The sequence below is a fragment of the Liolophura sinensis genome, chromosome 1 (genome assembly GCF_032854445.1).
Source record: "Liolophura sinensis isolate JHLJ2023 chromosome 1, CUHK_Ljap_v2, whole genome shotgun sequence".
Classification (NCBI taxonomy): Eukaryota; Metazoa; Mollusca; class Polyplacophora; order Chitonida; family Chitonidae; genus Liolophura; species Liolophura sinensis.
This window is the reverse complement of record NC_088295.1, coordinates 77,511,073-77,530,145: the sequence shown is the minus strand read 5'-3', so window position 1 is coordinate 77,530,145 and position 19,073 is coordinate 77,511,073. Positions and strand designations below refer to the sequence as shown.

At 39.2% G+C, this 19,073-nt stretch overlaps 2 protein-coding genes across 3 annotated transcripts in view; one reads left to right on the top strand and one right to left on the bottom strand.

Moving 5' to 3' along the window:
• Window positions 1-289, top strand: part of LOC135461551 (fibrillin-2-like) — a 56,128-nt gene extending 55,839 nt beyond the window's left edge. The window contains exon 78 of the mRNA XM_064738701.1: window positions 74-289. Within this exon, the coding sequence (XP_064594771.1) occupies window positions 74-175 (102 nt within the window). The 3' untranslated portion in view covers window positions 176-289. The remainder of the gene's footprint in view (window positions 1-73) is intronic.
• A 1,018-nt stretch (window positions 290-1,307) lies between these two features.
• On the bottom strand, window positions 1,308-11,956 carry LOC135461568 (arylsulfatase B-like). Of its 2 annotated transcripts, none has more exons than XM_064738725.1 (9): window positions 11,833-11,956; window positions 10,679-10,802; window positions 10,330-10,489; window positions 9,705-9,817; window positions 8,374-8,490; window positions 7,757-7,879; window positions 5,470-5,599; window positions 4,437-4,590; window positions 1,308-3,984 (listed from the first exon to the last, which is right to left on the bottom strand). In XM_064738725.1, the coding sequence occupies exons 2-9, from the start codon at window positions 10,778-10,780 to the stop codon at window positions 3,273-3,275; spliced, it is 1,611 nt and encodes a 536-aa protein (XP_064594795.1). In that variant the 5' UTR covers window positions 10,781-10,802; window positions 11,833-11,956; the 3' UTR covers window positions 1,308-3,272. The 2 variants fall into 2 exon arrangements, with proteins under 2 accessions (XP_064594795.1, XP_064594796.1); XM_064738726.1 differs by lacking the exon at window positions 11,833-11,956 and adding an exon at window positions 11,558-11,671.
• Window positions 11,957-19,073: the final 7,117 nt, after the last annotated feature.

The window sequence follows — 19,073 nt, the reverse complement described above, 5'->3', positions numbered from 1 at the left end:
CAAGAAGGTTTTTGATGTAGCGGTTTGTTATCTGCCAGTGTAAACAGACTTATTTGTGTTGATGATTTTACAGATTCCCCTGATCAAGGAGTGTGAGTGTGTATCAGCTGACAAGGTGAAGACCTCGGGAAACATTGAAGTCGATGGATTTCAGTTTATCTATAATACACAATAAGAAAGACCTGACCTATTACCTCTCCCAAATGCACAAAATATAAATATTTATGTAAAATAACTAACCTTATAAACCAGCTGTGAAGGATTTCCATAACAATAAATCTGCATATGGTATACATAAATTAAATGTTCCTAGTGTTTTAATTTCAATTTCTGTTTATTGTGTGTTGTGTTACAATATTCCATGTTTGACGGATTGGTTAGTTGTGTTTATTGCCCCTGTACACACATGGTTTCAGCTTGTTTATCCCTCCCTCCCTTTTCTCCACCCATAAACCTGACTGCCACCTTGTACGTGAAAAATTCTTCATTATGGCATCAAAGACCAATCATAACGATAAATACCTGCATGTAGAATTTTGTTTCCGCGCGATATCTTGGCTTACACAGTTTGGACTGGTCTCAGATATGCCATTCGGGTACCTAGGCATGGATCCTGGTGATTATGTTTTGCCTTAGCTTACCAAACGTTTGTCTGCTGGTCAAGAAATTGATGTCAGTATGATATATCAACTCAAATGCATCTGATTAGTGTTAGATATGGTATGTGGGTGTCTTGATATAAAAGTTTGCTCAGATTTTTTAAGCAGCTTTGAATTAGCATTACGGCTCCAGCTTATTGACCACAAACCAAAGGTGCAGGTTAAAATCCAAATCTTGCTTCAATGGCTTTGGCTCTCAATCAGAAGGTTTTGTGAGTGCAGTGCTCCATGCAATCTGGTTTCATTTCTTCCTGAATTATCCTGCCATTATCAGTGAAAAATTCTCTAACCCTTTCAGACACCTCAAATGTAAATGAACTGTTGTCTTAGATGTTAAAGGAAATAGTTGATGTCAAGGTCATTTTGACTTCTGTTTTTAAAAAAAAAAAATAGTCAAAATTCGTAATATTGTTCAAATTTCGCAGAAAGTAAATGCTTGTAGAACAGCCCATCAAAATTTAGAAGAGTTATAGTAAACGTCAAATCACCTGGAACGTCAAAAGATAGGATGTCAAATATTTGACAAAACAACAGAGAGAGAGAGACAACCGCTGATAAGAGGCATTCTCTTCTGCTCCATCAGTTTCCTTCTCCTTTAGTGGACAATCTCACACAGAAATGAAAAGCATGTTTGGGAACTTCTGTGCAATCACAAATTTTTAGTACACATTTTATTGAAATGTGAAGGAGCATGTTTATAGATCAAAATGCTTGCATATTTTCATTTTAAAGCTTTCTGACAAAAATGTGTCTCTATAAAATAAATATATACCAGTGTAAACCCAATTCAATCATAACAAAATCGATACACCATCCACCCAAAATATTAATCTCATTATGGTGAGCAGATTTTGGTATTTATAAGTGGAAATATACTGCATAAAAATATCATCTTTGTACCACCATATTATGGCACATGTAGACATCCAGAGAACCAGGCGAGTACTTTCAACACTTAAAATGCTATGCCAGTCTACATGTAATGTCAACAATACACGTACAAGTACTTGTCGGATGCAGGAAAGCGTGCCAGCAACAAACCGTGTTAATATTGATACTTTCTTGGATATGAACAAATATTCACAAACAATTAACTGTCTTTGGAAAAGTCAACAACAGTAGTCCAGATTCTATTATTGATCTACTAACATCAAGGTATTCATGAAAATTAAAGTACATGTACCTCCCAATAGATAAAAAAATTAAAGTTTTTGTTATACATTACAATTTCAACAGTACACAGGGAGCACAACTAATACAAATCTTGTATACCACAGGTCTTTATGTCAAAATATTATCCCATTTGAGTACCAGTCTGATTGTTTCCATACAGCCCCATATAGCACTTAAGGGAGAACTGAACCAATGTAAAACATATTATTGGAATTAAAATATGTAATCAATTTATATACAGGATCCCAAGGATCGACAACAAAGAGCACTAAATAAGTGTCATTTATATGCATGTACCACTTTTGTCATTGTAGATGGTCCTACCATCATTGTTTTCCACATACCACAATTCTTCAACCTTTTCAACCACTACTGCAACCAACATTTTGAAACACTCTGAGAGAACTCCAGAGTGTGGTTGTGCAGTTTTATGAAGCTTGCATCTATAGTGACACAAACAAATCATTTTAGGCGACATTTTTATAATAATTGTATGGATAAATTCCCCTGAAAAAAGTCCTTTGGAAATTTAAAAGGTTGAAGATTTACAGTAACCCCCATATGCATACTTATGCATAATTAATCAACAGATTAAGTACAAGAGAGGATGTTTGGTTAAGGGAGTACTGATACACTGTACATGGTGTCCATCATGGCAAGATAGCATTACAATGTAGATTTACTCTCAAACACTGTAAAGCTATATTCGATATTAAGAAAAAAGCAAACAGAAAAAGATCCATCAAAATCGATTATCAATTTCTCTACAAAATAAACTGTTTCCCCCCAAAATATATGTCTAACATTGAAATGCATTTCCTGGCCAGCAGTATCACAGCTGGGAAAAGCATAGAAGGAAATAGAAGCCTCACCTTAATACTTGAACAAGACAGACGACTGACAATTGTAGAGTCAAACGGGACTAATCCTACTGACACACCATACTCCTAACAGCTCACGAGGCGCTCTCTACATTCGCTTTACATCACTGCCATCGATAGCATCTTTTGTCCAGAAATCTTTGAACAAAGCCAAGGTCACTGGTCACTCACAGTGATGAGGCAGGAAGTGATGTCAGAAAACACAAACAACTCATCTCAACCCATGTTTCTAATGATACTTCATACACATACATTCACTTTATTTAAAGAGTGTTTATAACCAAAATATGAAACAATTATAGTGATGACTGCTAATTAAATAGCTCCGGGCTAAGAAGTGGTGAGGGTAAGGCTAAACAAGCTTGTCTACTGGTGGCAGTGATGTAAACCAAACCGACAGAGCAACGCATTCGCTGTAAGGAGTATGCTGACAGTCTCTGTCAAACAGGAAGAATAGCGAGAACTGCATATTCGGCCTTAAAATGTTTTTTACACAGCATCTTCCACTCCTTTCTATGACATAATGCTCTTCCCAAATCTTATTTATCTACTGGGAGTCTCATCTCCATGGCGACCAGACTCCACCATGAAGTTTTGGGTTACCCGCTGGGTCCTGGCGTAGATGGTAGTTGAGGGGATGTACTGCGGTGTTGTTGTACTCGGTCAGACGATGCATCATATGTCTAACTAGGTCAGGAAACTCGGCTGCTATGTTGTTATACTCACATGGATCTGACGGAATGTGGAACAAGCATGGTTTAACAGTAGGTTGACAGTTGGTGCTAGCATTGGCAGGCTTGGTTCCACACTTTACTGGGACTGACTGTTCACCTTGAAACTGAGTGGTCAAGCTTTCAGACCTGACTTCATCCTGATGCCCCTTGAGTGATGTGAAAGTCAACTGGGTGTCCAAGTCATCATCTTCCGCTTGCCAGGGAGGGTACCACCCACTCCACGCCCCACCGTATGTCTGGCCCATCACCAGCTTGTAATCCTTGACTCGCAGGGCAGCAATCTGAGATATGGGGTCAATATTATGGAGGATCTCTGATCTAACTGGCTCATCGTTGTTAGAGAGCATGTCCCACATGTCGTAACCATCCATGTGTTTTAGGGTACTGGAGTCGCCTCCTGCAGCCCGAAACAGAGTGGGTAACCAGTCACAGACATGGAACATGTTCTCAGACACGTAGGACATCTTCTGTAGGAGAGGACTGGAGACAAACCCCACCCCTCGCACTCCTCCTTCCCATAGTGTGGCCTTCACACCTCTGTATAAATCAAACCCAATTAAAACCATGAAGATATATAACGTATATATTAATGTACAGTGATGCTCTGGAGTGAAATTAAGAATTTTTCTATAGGGTGTGTAGTCCTGCTGCTCTACCAGTTGAACTGCTCACTTCAGATGAAAATGGCTTGCTTGTTATAAAGAGTTCACTTCTATTTGATGTGTTTCCTCCCACCATAATGCTGGTTGCTGTCATATAAATGAAATATTCAGCGTATAGCACCAAACAAAATAAATAAATCAATCATAAAAAAAATTCGATATATTCCCTGACAATGATTGCAATTAGAAGGCAGAATAAAACATATGCACTAGTTGTTTATATACATGTTATCATACAATTCTCGATGTCACCGGGTGAAAATCAACATTAGGACAATTTGAGGATGCAGACTAGTTACTTAGAAAATGGATGGTGGTTGAACATACCTCAAAGGCCAGTTAGACGCAGCATTGAAGTCAAACCCATTGGCTGGTCCACCATTATCTGTGGTGAAGACAATGATGGAATTTCCCAGCATTCCCTTGGCCAATAATGTTTCAGTTATTTGACCAACAGCATCATCCAGGGCTGATACCATGCCTGTGACAGGAAATAAAAATAAAATGTAGGTTTCTGTTATATTTATTTAATTATTTGATTGGTGTTTTAGGCCACATTCAAGAATATTTCACTTATATGACGATGGCCAGAGTTATCGTGGGAGAAAACAAGGCAGAGCCCTGTGGAAACCCATGACCATCCACAGGTTGCTGGCAGACCTTCCCATGTATGTGTTTCTGTTATAGAGCATTGTAGTCTGAATTACAATGCACGATCTAATACAGCTATATTAATGCAGCTATATTAATGCAGCTATTTATTTATTTATTTCATTGGTGTTTTACGCCGTACTCAAGAATGTTTCACTTATGCGATGGCAGCCAGCATTATGGCCGGAAGACACCAGCCAAAGCCCAGAGGACACAAACATTGCAGGTTGCTGGCAGATCTTCAAATGTACAACCAGAGAACTTGAACTCATGCGATCGCATTGGTGACAGGTTCCTGGGTCATTGTGCTGCACTAGTACGCTACCCACCAGGCCAGGGAGGGCCCCATGCAGAAACTCAGAACTTTCATGGCTTTTCACATTCTGGCATTTCATTAACAGAGAGACACAGTTATCACTTTCTACAAGTTCATATCAATTCAGTATCATTTCCCTCTGATGAGGACACTCACCAACAGTCTATGGTCATTGCCCAATGTTCAGTTCTGCTGTAGACACATCAGCAACTTGGATTATTACTGAAGCATAAAAGTGCCTTGGCAGAAACCACCACACACAAAGTCCCTGACAAATTTGACATAAAGCTGAATTTTAGTCAGCACAAGCTAGGTTCAAACTTTACTCTCAGTTGAAAAGACCTATCTTCCTTTCATCTTGGGATACATGCGGCGCTATGCCCAAACACCTACCTGCAAATATTTTTCTCTTGACATTTTTGATATGTGGAAATCTGTCAATGTATTTCTGAGGTGCTTCCAGGGGCTCCTCGTCCCCATTACCACTGTGCACAGCTTGGAATGGCAGGTACAGAAACAATGGCTGCAAGCAAAGCATCTCAATCAGAGTTTAATGGTATTAACATCTTATTTGACCCTGGAAACTAGAGCCAAGAGAAAACATATCTCATGTCTGAGCCCACTTCCAAACTCTGCCTCCAACCCAACTCACTTCCCAACAAAAAAATTTGCAACTCTCTTTTTTTCAAAGATTTGTTCCCCTTTTGGTAAATGTGCCCCTTGCAAGTTCTCATGAAAGTGCTAAAAGCAGAGGTAAATTACTTCAAGCACGTCACGTGGTTACACACAGTACGTCTACTTCTATCTCTTGGAGACCAGACATTCCCTCTATACAGTGTAAGTACTAGAAGCAGAGGTACCCTGTGTAATGACTTGAAGCAGACGACTCCACCTATCAGTACTAGAAGCAGAGGTACCCTGTGTAATGACTTGAAGCAGACAACTCCACCTATAAGTACTAGAAGCAGAGGTACCCTGTGTAATGACTTGAAGCAGACGACTCCACCTATAAGTACTAGAAGCAGAGGTACCCTGTGTAATGACTTGAAGCAGACGACTCCACCTATAAGTACTAGAAGCAGAGGTACCCTGTGTAATGACTTGAAGCAGACGACTCCACCTATAAGTACTAGAAGCAGAGGTACCCTGTGTAATGACTTGAAGCAGACGACTCCACCTATAAGTACTAGATGCAGAGGTACCCTGTGTAATGACTTGAAGCAGACGACTCCACCTATAAGTACTAGAAGCAGAGGTACCCAGTGTAACGACTTGAAGCAGAGGATCCCACCTATAAGTGCTAGAAGCAGAGGTACCCAGTGTAACATCTTGCTGCAGAGGATTCCACCTGTAAGTGCTAGAAGCAGAGGTACCCTGTGTAACAGCTTGCAGCAGAGGAGTCTACCTACAAGTGCAAGAATCAGAGGTACCCAGTGTAACGCTTTACAGCAGAGGATTCCACCTATAAGTGTTAGAATCAGAGGTACCCTGGGTAATGACTTTTAGTAGGGGTTACCTCTATATGAGCTAGAAGCAGAGGTACCCTGTGTAACAATTCCTAGTAGAGGCTACCCCTACATGAGCTAGAAGCAGAGGTACCCTGTGTAACAACTTGCAGCAGAGGATTCCACCTATAAGTGCTAGAAGCAGATGTACCCTGTGTAATAACTTGTAGTAGAGGCTACCCCCATAAATGCTAGAAGCAGAGGTACCCTGTGTAATGACTTGATGTAGAGGCTACCCCTATATGAGCTAGAAGCAGAGGTATCCTTTGTAACAACTTGAAGCAGAGGATCCCACTTAAAAGTGCTAGAAGCAGAGGTACCCTGTGTAATGACTTGTAGTAGAGGCTACCCCTATATGAGCTAGAAGCAGAGGTACCCTGTGTAATTATATGTACTTGCAACAGAGGTAATGACGTTTTATCCTAATCCTTCTTTATTTCACTACTTGCAAGGGTAACATTTGATAAAATTAATGCAAAAAAATTACTTGGTTTGGTTTTGTACAATTATTTAGAGTAACATCAAATCTTTAAGGCAACAAGAATCAAGGCCACTTGATTGTTGGAGACTTGCAACTGCACAATCAGCCAAATGGGTAACAAATGTTCATGGCAACCAGACTCAAAGCTAATTGACCATAGTAACTGTATAAGACACGCAACAATACGATGAGTTGAATTTATAGTTGTCTGTTTCTTTGTGTGAGGTTTAACACAGATTTCAACATTATTTCAGTCATGTCATGACACAACTGCATGTAGCAGACCCCATGTCAGTAGGTTTATACTGCTGACAGCTGTCAGCTGACAAATTACAGGACATTCATTTTTCATTGCCACCCTTCAGCTATTCTGTCTACCTTAAATCATAAATCTTGCAAGCCCCAAGAATTGTAAGGGCATTTCTCATGTAATGTACAAGAACAATGGTGCTATGGTAATGGAGAACTCGTAAAACTCCTTCCCACCTGTGTCAAGATGATCCAAAGCTGTGAACTCATTTCTTCTTTCCTTTACTACGTCACAACTATCTGTGTATGTGAGCTCAGTGAGACAGTAAGTCTTCCATTGTATTTACATATAAGGACTGCATTGACAAAATTGCCTGAGTGTGTACATTCCCAATGGTTGCGTGTACAGATAAGACTTTAAAATTGTTCATGGAAGTCTACTCACCTGTGTTTCATCATGTCTGTTGATGATAGTGACGGCTTCCTCAGCAAACAACTCTGTGGAATATTGACCTGTGGCGTTCCTGACCACATCCATGTTCCTGCGAAAGTCCAGGCCCCAGGCTCCCTAAAACACCATCATCAAATGATCATCAGTCATCGTGACATCACTCAAACTTTTAAAAAACTTCTGAAGAGCAGATATTAAAATAAAATAATGCCCTGGTATAATCTATTTATTTTATCTTTTATATATTGGTGTTTTATGCCGGACTTAATTCAACTTATATGACGGTGGCCAGCATTATGGTGGAAGGAAACTTCGCAGAGCCGAGGGGAAACCCACGACCATCCACAGAAAGCCAGTCTGAACTGGACTTGAACTCACACAGACAGCATTGGTGAGAGGCTCCTGGGACATTGCACCGTGCTGGTGTGCTAACCCCCTCTGCCATGGAGGCCCCTGGTATAATCTATCATAATAACCATTAACAAGGCCTCCTGTTCATGTCGGCAGATACCTTAACTTCAAAGGTGTTAAGATGTACACAAAGAATTTTCTTAGCACTGTCAGCAATGTGGGTTACTTATACATCCCATTTGCTGAGGACACCTACTTACATAATCTGCCTCAGAAGTGTGATCATAATAATCCTCTTCCCCCAGCCAGTACCCAAAGTGTGAATCAAATCCTCGGTACGTCGGCGTGTAGTTCTTGCTCATGAAGCCTAAATGCCACTGGAAATCAAACACATTAAAATTAACTAAATAACCATCCCTTCAGCCCTAAACAAAGCAGAAATCAGGCAAATCACACAGCACATACCCTAATTCCTCAACCTAACTGCCACCAGGTGTGAAAAGGTGAGCTCATCTATACCTCAACCTGTTACATCATATGGTGGATATATACAACATTCAACACCAAACATACTGTACGGGGAATTTTACTCTGCATTCAAGAATATTTCAACTAGGCAATGGTAATCAAGTGTAGGACTGGAAAAAAGTGCAAGGCCTTGTATAACACTCTGACCTATGCAACATACTACAGACACACACTGACATAAATTGATTTTTTTTTTTTTTTTTTTGATTGGTGTTTTACGCCGTACTCAAGAATATTTCACTTATACGACGGCGGCCAGCATTATGGTGGGTGGAAACCGGGCAGAGCCCGGCGGAAACCCACGACCATCCGCAGGTTGCTGGCAGACCTTCCCACGTACGGCCGGAGAGGAAGCCAGCATGAGCTGGTCTTGAACTCACAGCGACCGCATTGGTGAGAGGCTTCTGGGTCACTACGCTGCGCTAGCGCGCTAACCGACTGAGCCACGGAGGCCCCGACATAAAGTGACAGCTGAGCCAGCTTAAGCTGGTTTTTAATAAGAAGGGTGTGGCTATTGTACTAAAAGATTATGGCCCCTCTCTAGGCAAATGGGCCACGGAAGTTTCGTTAGTCTTTAAAAATTTCAATACATGTGCTTTCTGAAGGAGTTCCTGCATGATATAAATCAACTAATGTATATTCATACATTATAAAGTTGTATGTGTGGGTTTTTAGAGGAAATGTGGTATTGTAATCCATTTACATATCGCAGTCATAATAATGTAGCATAAAAACAAAACAATTATAATTATGTCTACTTTAAACACTGTGCACCTACATGTAGCTACTGAAGCTGTTGTGGTACTACTGTGACGTATAAACACATTACATATTGTATGAAACACTGGGATTCCCCTTTTTGGTGGATTCCCCTTTTTTCAAGAATGAACAGTGCTGCATATAAGTGTTTGTGTGAGAGACACCAAAAGAAATCCTCTTTCTTACATCGTTGTCTTTCAACACCGTCTTCAAACTTTCACTTTCATTTTTCGTGTACATATACTTAAGAAAATGTGATAATCGATTATCACAGATATGCTAAATTTATCACAGGATAGCTCACCTTTCCCACGATGTGTGAGGTGTAACCAAGTTGTTTGAGGTACTGTGGCATGATTGTCTCATTTAGGGGTAGTCCATACGGCTGAGAGCCAACAATGACACTGTGCTGTAAACCTGAGGAAAAGATACAGTCCACAACATTATCAGGAAAAGATACAGTCCACAACATTATCAGGAAAAGATACAGTCCACAACATAATCAGAATCAGAAGCAGTCCACAACATTGCCAGGAATGCGAGAACACCAACCTGTGTATACCTTGTGTCTACTAGTCACAGCGAAAAATCTGTCGTGTGTATCTGGTATCTACCTGGCACAGTGAGAACAATGACCTGTGTATACCTGGTGTCTACCTGTCACAGTGAGAACATGGACGTGTGTACAGGATGTCTGTCATAGCAAGAAGACAGACCTGTGTGCATACATGTAGGGTGTCTATTTGTGTGTCATAGTGAGAATATTGACCTGTGTGTATTGGGTCTCTGTATGCCACAGTGAGAAAACTGATCCGTGCGTACAAGATGTTGGTCTGCCAAAGTGAGAAAACTGACCTGAGTGCATCATGTGTCATTCTGAGAACACTGACCTGTTTGTGGTGTGTGTTTGTCATGATGAGAACACTGACCTGTGTGTATTGGGTGTTTGCCGGTCATGATAGCACTCCTGGTTGGTGTACAGATAGGTGACACATAGTAATTGTTCAGGATGATGCCATTATATGCCAGTTTGTCTATGTTGGGGGTAGGGATCTGGGAAGAACCATGGAAACTGACGTCATTCCAACCCTGTAACAAACGATGAAAATAAAAATAAAAAAGGAAAGCGGTTTCAGGTACACAGTCATTTGTCCAAAAAAAAAAAAAAAAAGTCTAAAGCTGCAAAGTGCAAAATCAATGATATTTAGGTCTAAACTAAAGTTAATACTGAGCTCAAGTTCAAATACCCTTTGGAAAAACTGAGCCCTGAAGTCTTACCAAATCATCAGCAACAATAAATATTATATGTGGCCTGGATGCTTGTGATGACAAATGGACTAGTATCAAGACAAAAGGGCCCGAGAAGAAAGTCCCCTTCATAATGATGGAATGCCACTATTGCCTGCAAAAAACAAGAAAATGGGGATATATATTTAATCCATTTTACACAGCTAAGGATAAATTGCAAGATCATGTAAATTTCACATAAGAAGCAAACCAGAAACAACACACTCATCATCCACATTCACCACAAGGTGGAAAACCCAACACATAAGGTGTGGCATTAATTTACCTGTTGGTCACATAATATACTCTCTATCCAGACTACCTGCTTGGGTCAGAATACTCTCTATCCAGACTACCGGCCTGGGTCAATAGACTCTATCAAGATTATCTGCCTGGGTCAGTATACTCTCTATCCAGACTACCTGCTTGGGTCACCCTCATTACCCTTCCAACATCGCATCTACAACTTACTTTGCTGACACAAGGAAGTACAGCACAACGAATCACTGACAATATGAGGCAATATGGCAATATGAGGCACAAGTAACTTGTGTATAAAAAAAAAACACGGTGATATGTTCAGATTTTTCTGTGTGTTTGCACATACCTTGAGGTATCTGCTATCATCTGACCAAAACTCCAACCCGTGTTTAAACATTACAATTTCTGTGATAACTAAGGTGCATTATTTGATGTAGCCTAGAGCCTTAATCACGGAGGTTTAAACCTCCATCCCTTAATGTAGGAGATTGGATCTATTAAAAGTCCTATTTAAAATTTCAAGTTAGGAAATATGTCATGCAACGTCAACGTCGACAGTTGATACGCATGCATATTATTGTAGTGTGCAGTTTAACGTGAATGAACTACATCGTAGATCGGCCTGCACGTAATCGTTAACCCAGCTCGAGCTACCAGTGCATCCACACTAGCCATCGGTGGTTCAACCATGAGACGAAGACAATACGCTCACTCTTAACTCTCCACTGACGGCATGTTTTAAACAACTTTCAACTTACCGATACCCTAGTACATATAGTGGTAAGTTCGACAACCCATGAATTTCATTCAGTTGTATGACATACTTAGGAAAAAAAACATCACATGACTGGTAATCGGCAACCACGTGATTTCGTGATGCGTACCCTGTGTCGTTCGACAGTTTCGTGTCTTATGTGGATTCCTTAGTTACGTCGTTAGTTTATATCCCAGTAGTGTTTCACAAATTCTTAAGATGCACTGGTTTGCAGAAAAAAAAATCGCATATGTCTTAACGCAAGTTACTGTTCTTTTTAACACATCAGTTACTGCAGAGGTCACTTTCTTGTACAACTTTACCCAAGGTAATCTTAAGTAGAGTGTCGGGGAGATGTAAAAAGTAAGAACGAAAATATAAACGGAAATGGACAGGGAATACTCGTTAACCGTTCACGACATTTTTATGTTTGTTAACCTTTTTCCAATATGGACATAGATCTACTGTAGTCTACTATATTTAGTCCAGTTTCGAGGACAGCAAAGAATATGCGTTATGTTTGCTCAACACTTAAGTCCGTATCGGAGGAGGGGGAGTAGTGTTTCAAGTAATCCTACGACTTAAACATTGCAACAAAATAAAACTCTCCGCACAGTAAAAACATCCAGCCGCGCTACTTGGGACACTGACGTGCCAGTTAAACTATGTACATGTCAGGAAGCAAATGCCTATCGTGGGATGTTCACTTTGCATGAACTAACTTCTTTGTTGTAATTTTGTATTATTTTAATGTGTTTTTTTTTCTTTTTTCTTTATTCATTATTTATTCTTTTCTTTACTTTTTTAGCCCTGGGCATGCCATTGGGCATTTACTCGGCCCTTGAACACGATTTTACATTGTTAACCCCTATCGTTCCCATGTGGTCCGGGGTTACAAGGTGTAGTATAACGATAATCTTTGGGAGTCTTTGGGTTGATTTATTGTAAGCTGCAAATACTTGAACCGTTTTAAAGATCTACAGTATGTAACAAACATTACTAGTATCAATCAAACACTGTTTGAACATATACCCACTTTGTTGTAATATACAACATTCCGCCATACATTTTTATGTAGCACAGGGTTGTACCTCTCTAGTCTTCTTAGTAGGCCTATTATATTAAGCTAAGGGTGGAGGTGATTTTTTAATTAATTAATTAAATAATTGTATAAATAATAAATAATTAACCGTTTATGCATTTGTTAATCAAATATAGCGCTAAGACAAAATGCATACATGCACCTGTATGCGTGTTTTTAAATTATATACAGGGTCATTTCATTGACGACTTTTGGGGCTTGAAAGACCCCTGAATAGTGGTTAGCGTGCTATTGCACTCTAGCTCTCACCAAATGTGGCCGTTGTAACTTCAAGTCCAGCTCATGTGTGCTTCCTCTTTGGTCGTACGTGGGAAGGTCTGTCAGCAAACTGCTGATGGCCGTGAGTTTCCCCGGCTCTACCCTGCTTCCTCCCACCATAATGCTGGCCTCCATCGTATAAGTGAAATATACCAACCAAATAAATACACAAATTTAACCACTATTAACCTTATATATATATATATATATATATATATATATATATATATATATATATATATATATATATATATATATCCCAGCTAGTAGCTGGCCGTCGCAAGTCAACTCGTACTACATGTCCCTCTAGTTATAAGCTGACTACAGCTTTATACACCGTGAGGATTTTAGTTGCAGCAAATCGTTCGAGGCTTTATCTATCGGTTTGTCAGTCATTTATTTAACGAGTGCCTCGTTAAGAGATAAACACTACAAGTATCAGTAACATGAATCCGCATTGTGTGGAGGTTGGTGTGTCGCAGCTATATGCGAATAGGCCATAATTAACCTACCGTGTTCAATATGTGTTCATGTCACGGGCCTATTTCTATATTGGTTCACCATAGAAACCAACAGCGACGAGATCCATAAACATTAGTAAATTTTGAAAATGTGACTTTACCATTGCAAATATATACATATCTAACACTTTAGAAACTTTCTAATTTATAGATATAATCTAAAAAAAATATCATTTGTTATTTGTGGGGAGTTTTTAACGATCTCCTTTAGCTTACCACATCTCTTCTAATTTTTGTGACACCTGGTCTGCTCATTTTAGCCAATATATATGTAATTGTAGCAGAAATAGAGTTTATCTTTTTCAACATGGTTAGGCCATCTAATGAACAACATACTCATATCTTTACTTTTCCAAAAGGCTGGTAAAGAAATGAAATATTCTACTTTCAACGTAAACTAATATCTGTCCCAAAAATTGAAAGAATTAGGGTAATACACTGAAGACGAAAGGTGGGGAGGGGGGGACATAGAAAAACGTATGGCAGGGTGAATCTTAAACGGGGCAGTTCATGTTCACGCACGTGTAAACACAGGTAAAAGGAATATCGCAGTAGCCGTATGTAGCTTCTGTTGTATACCTATATAAATAAATAACTTTACAGGTTTGGTCTGGACTACATGTAAGGAAAAGTTGGGTGAGTTATTACTTTATGCACAGATAACCTTAAGGCTGTATTAATGCTGGAAACTTTAACTTACATACTCGAGCATTAAAGTTCACATGGGCGCAGAGATATTTTGACGACAAACCAAGCTTTTGGAAATCAATGGAAATGAAAATATTTGGTAAATATATTTAATTAGGAAGCTGTAACTTTCCACAAATTCCTATCGTCCCCTGGGAGAAAAACAGATGTTTTAACGAAATCTTAGGGAATAATAACACAATCACAAGAACAAAACGACGCCATGATCTATGATCACAAGTGCAATGCAAGTAAAATGCATGTTAAAGATATTTTCAGTAACAACAATGTCCAATCGCCACAAACTGAAGACCAATTCCATTTCCATGTGAGTTTTAATTCATTAATCAAGGTAGTCTTTAACTTTATCGATGCAAACGTATATAATCTGAACATGGATACTGTCCATATGGACATCAGATGCCTCTCTACTTAATGGCAAAGCATCATAAATCCTTATATATAGGCCTACAGATGTAAACAGTTTTACGATGTTATTTATTAAGTCAGCAATAATGTGTCATGCAGTTGTCAACAAAATTATGACAAGGATGTATGGCCTGACATGTGGAAAGGTTTGTACGAAGCACACTCAGATCAGAGTGCGATTGTGATTCTCGTCAAAATTTTACGCACAGTGTTTATTTACATCAGCGACTGAAAGTAATTTGTGTGAACTCCAACAAACTGGTACGCTTCCACATTATGCTCCTTATAACATATTTGTAATGCTTGTGGTTTATTCATTATTATTATATTATTTTTCAGTCATATGACGACGAGGTGTCATTAGATGTGTGTGTATAATTATATTGTGTCTTCTCGTGAAAGGGCGAGTCCATTCCGCGAAAGTGCTGCCGCCCGGAAGTATCAGATCAAAGACACCAGACACCCCGCGCAGTCAAATTATACTGATACCGGGCCAACGAGTCCTGTTTCATTACTCCAACCTCCTAGTGCTGAGAACCAAGCGATGTAGCTGCTCCATTTTTAAAAAGTCTTTGGTATGACCCGACCCGGGTTTGATCCCAGGGTCTCCCGACTTCGAACTAGGCGAACGGCTCACTGTTAGACTGTATGTATAACATCATATTTTGCATGTACGCTAAACATTTAATCTCTAACTTTTAATCGAAAAATTAAATTGATTTAAATTCTTGTGATACTATAGTGTAAAGCAGTTGACTTCGTTCAGTTACATGCAAAATATTTGAAAGCATTGCCTAGACTCAGAGTATCGACGTGGACGTATTGATATTCTCTGGGGAAAGAAGTAAAAAGACTTCATTCGATTTTCAAATGGTACGGGTAAGTCGACTGGGGTACGGATGTAAACAAGTAATAATAAACTTGAGTGAACTAAGAATCACGCTTTTTTATTTTTAGTTAGTTATATTGGTCAGGTATAGATGTCATTTTATATTCAGGAAGTGTAATCCGTATTAACGATAATACTGTTAGTTATATTGGTGTCTAAATCTTTTAAAAGTTAAATACCCCTTTAAGCCCGCCCCCCCCCCCCCCCCCCCCCCTCCCTCCAAAAAAGAGAAAAACTCCCAGAAAAACGATTCGGTTTGATTTTCTTTTCAAGCAGGCGAAGAAAAACTCCCAGAAAAAAATCTTGGGTCCCGAGATAATCAGCAAATCCGATCATCAGAGTTTCTTTTTCTGCTTTTTTTTTTTGAATCTGCTTAAAAATACGCACAGTTAAAGAAAAAAACGCCATCTCCCTTTTACCGCTACCTAGAGATTAGAGATTAGAATTTTGTTTTTGAACGATAGGTCACAAGTCGAGAAGCATTTGTGGCATCGACAGTCATCCCGTGATCGAGACGTTCACAAGACTCGAGCAAAACCCAATCAGATTCGGGCAGATTGCTAAATGAAGAGAAAGTTTCATCTTCATTTATGAGTGTGTGTAACACTGGGTTCAGATCTCTACAGATATTACCTTTGCAGGCACTTACGTCAGTGAATAAGGCAGATGGTTCAGCGTCTTAACTGCCAGGAAACAAAATATCTTTAATTCTTCCAGTTTAATCTTGATACACGCAAGTGTGATACACGCACGTGATGACGTAGATTTATTATATTTATTTATTTGTTTGACCATGTTTTTATCTGACCCCATCACAATATAATGTCATTAAGCGGATAAATTGAGCATATTTTTAAGAATTGACATTTTTAGATTAATTTCACTTTACATAAAAATTTAAATAGTAGTACTTATATGCCAAGAGTTCACGACAGTTATCTGTTAAAATAATATCCGTATGTAAACATGTATCAGTTTAAAATATATCGGTTTATAACTGTATTGTACACCTGGGATTAAGATGTCTCTTACACACTAAAAATACGTGTTTCATTTTTAAACACTTTTTCGTTATAGTTTAGAAACGCGCCTGGGTTTGAAGTCATAAAAAGCTTATATTTAGTAACTAAGAATTGCGTTTGTTATGGTACACATGTGACTATAGTAAACACGTTTACATCTTTATCAGCATTTTAGCAAAAGCAGAATTAACGTTTTCATATTGCCTGGCTTCACATGGACTTTAATTAATTAGGCTGTCAATTCATAGCATTGAACCATAGTGTATTATCAGTGTCAGTAAGTCGTGTTAATCATAAATCGAATCAAAATACATAGTTTTAAAATTCTTCATGCTAGCTCATCTTGCATCATTTGGCTAAGAGTTGTAGGGGAGGCCCCATGTATCTTAAAGTACGTTTGCGTGTTCCACAGCGATAGAGTGAAAGTGGTCGTTATGTTTTGTGCCTGTATGCTACAGTTTTAAATTTATTTGTCATATCATTGTGAACCATGTCCGTTGATACACTTGCGGACGAATTTACCGATATGGACATTTTATCTTGTATAAAATCTGTGCAAGGAGCGCGTATTTCGTCTACTTGAGAGCTGTTGCCTTCCCACGATATAAGTCTTGCCGCCTTGTTGGCTCTTAAGGCCTTGTCGTAGGTTGAACGGGTAACATAACAGCAGTCGATGTGCAAACACTTTGTTTTAAATAGTTACCAGAGAAACAAACTTGAGGTATCGTCTGACTCGAGAGGTCAAAGCTGTCCGCTGGGTGGCAATACTAGGCCACTTAATTTACTGAGGTAAACTTGTCAGGTTATTTCAAAGAGATGCTGAATGGTCAAAGGACTTTGTGAAATCCTTACCGATATATCAAAACAGTCCTGTACTTTTTGCTTGTTATGTATTTCTTCTAAGCCTGTATATAGGTGCACGACATCAGCATATTACTATGACTTCCTTACTTTAATGTATATCCCGATGTAGTTTTCTTTGGTTCCTTTGTGTACCTTACCAAGACAGAATATAATACATTTGAAGTATGAATGAATAATGGTATAACTTTATCTATGGACAATCATGATACTGCAATTATGGTGTAGTCTGCTCTTTTGCATAGCCATAAATATCCGAACTGAAAAGCCTCCCTCTTATACATGCCTCGTAGAAATCCACAAATACAGAAGAATGTCGGCAAACAAAGGCGGGACGACAGACGTTTTTATGGTATGACATTATACCCAGACTTTGCCTTTGTGTGGTGCAACTATAGGCATTGTGATTAAATGTTTGAGTCCATGTAATTTGATGATGGGGAATAATACGGCTTCTTGTGCACAGAGTGTGATGTGTGCGGTCCAAAGACCCTGGGGCACAATGACCCAGGGGTTCACGTCCAAGCTCTTGCTTGCTTCCTCTCCGGTTGTAGGTCGGAAGATCAAACTGCGGGTGGGGAAATATCTTTGAGTACCACGTAAAACATCATATTAAACAATCAGTTTTACATACAGAAGGTTAAATGCACCATTCACTGAGCAATGACCATGTGTCACTGGTTCGGCTACATCCGTGAGTCAGGAGGTCAATTTGTCACCTAAATTGGGAGCGCTAGTTCCCCATCCTCTAAACGCATCCCTTCTAAAAGATATGGTATGACCGCAGCTATCGCAGAAATGTCGAAAAACACTCTGGTTTCATGACCTAAATACAGTACTTCATACATATACACAGTATAATTAAAACAAAAACAAAAAACTACAATAATATCTGCCTGTATTTCAGTGTATCTATCGTGCTCGTAAGTATGCAGTTATAATCTTTTCCATTTCCTCACATGTATATACATGCCCGTCCCTCCGCCCAACCCCACCACACGATTCCAGTGAATGATTATGAACAATCCTCTCGAAGCAAGAGTTCACACGCGGGTTCAAATTTAGCAGCCTCAATGTGGGGTTTGTGTTGTAAGTTGAGGTGTATAGGTCAGTGATCTCCACGTCAGTTCAATGCATAATACTATAAACTATGCGTTAACTCCTCCTGATATAGTCCACAGATAACCCGAACAGAATTAACCCAGATATTAAAATACCTTGGTGTGGGAAAAGGTATATATATATCAACATTGTCTTGGACCGTTCAGCACCCGATACATGTGGTTTCTGCCTGTACCTTCTTTCAGCTCATTTATGTAGGATGGAATACAACTGTTCAACGTAACTTAGTATAAAGTATCAATTCCATATGACCTTCCCTGAAAAGTGTAAAAATTAAAATGAAATCAATAGTCTGTCGATATGATTTTGAGAAGGGCTGTAAAAATTTATGGTGCTCAGCGTAAAGCCACCATGTAACCTGCACGCAACAACCCGAAAATGTACAACTAGACATGGTGTTTTCTGTTAGTTTCTGTGAATGTGGCTGTTATCTTATATCAATATGCCGTCAATATGACAACAGCAATTAATACGAAATAA

What these genes read in the sequence shown, in the direction of transcription:
- LOC135461568 (XM_064738725.1), bottom strand. Translation starts at nt 10,780, where the DNA reads ATGAAGGGGACTTTCTTCTCGGGCCCTTTTGTCTTGATACTAGTCCAT. An exon ending in ACACTTCTGAGGCAGATTAT is followed by an intron (nt 7,880 to 8,373) that starts GTAAGTAGGTGT and finishes ATGGTGTTTTAG; the next exon opens with GGAGCCTGGGGCCTGGACTT. An exon ending in ACAGACATGATGAAACACAG is followed by an intron (nt 5,600 to 7,756) that starts GTGAGTAGACTT and finishes CTTTGCTTGCAG; the next exon opens with CCATTGTTTCTGTACCTGCC.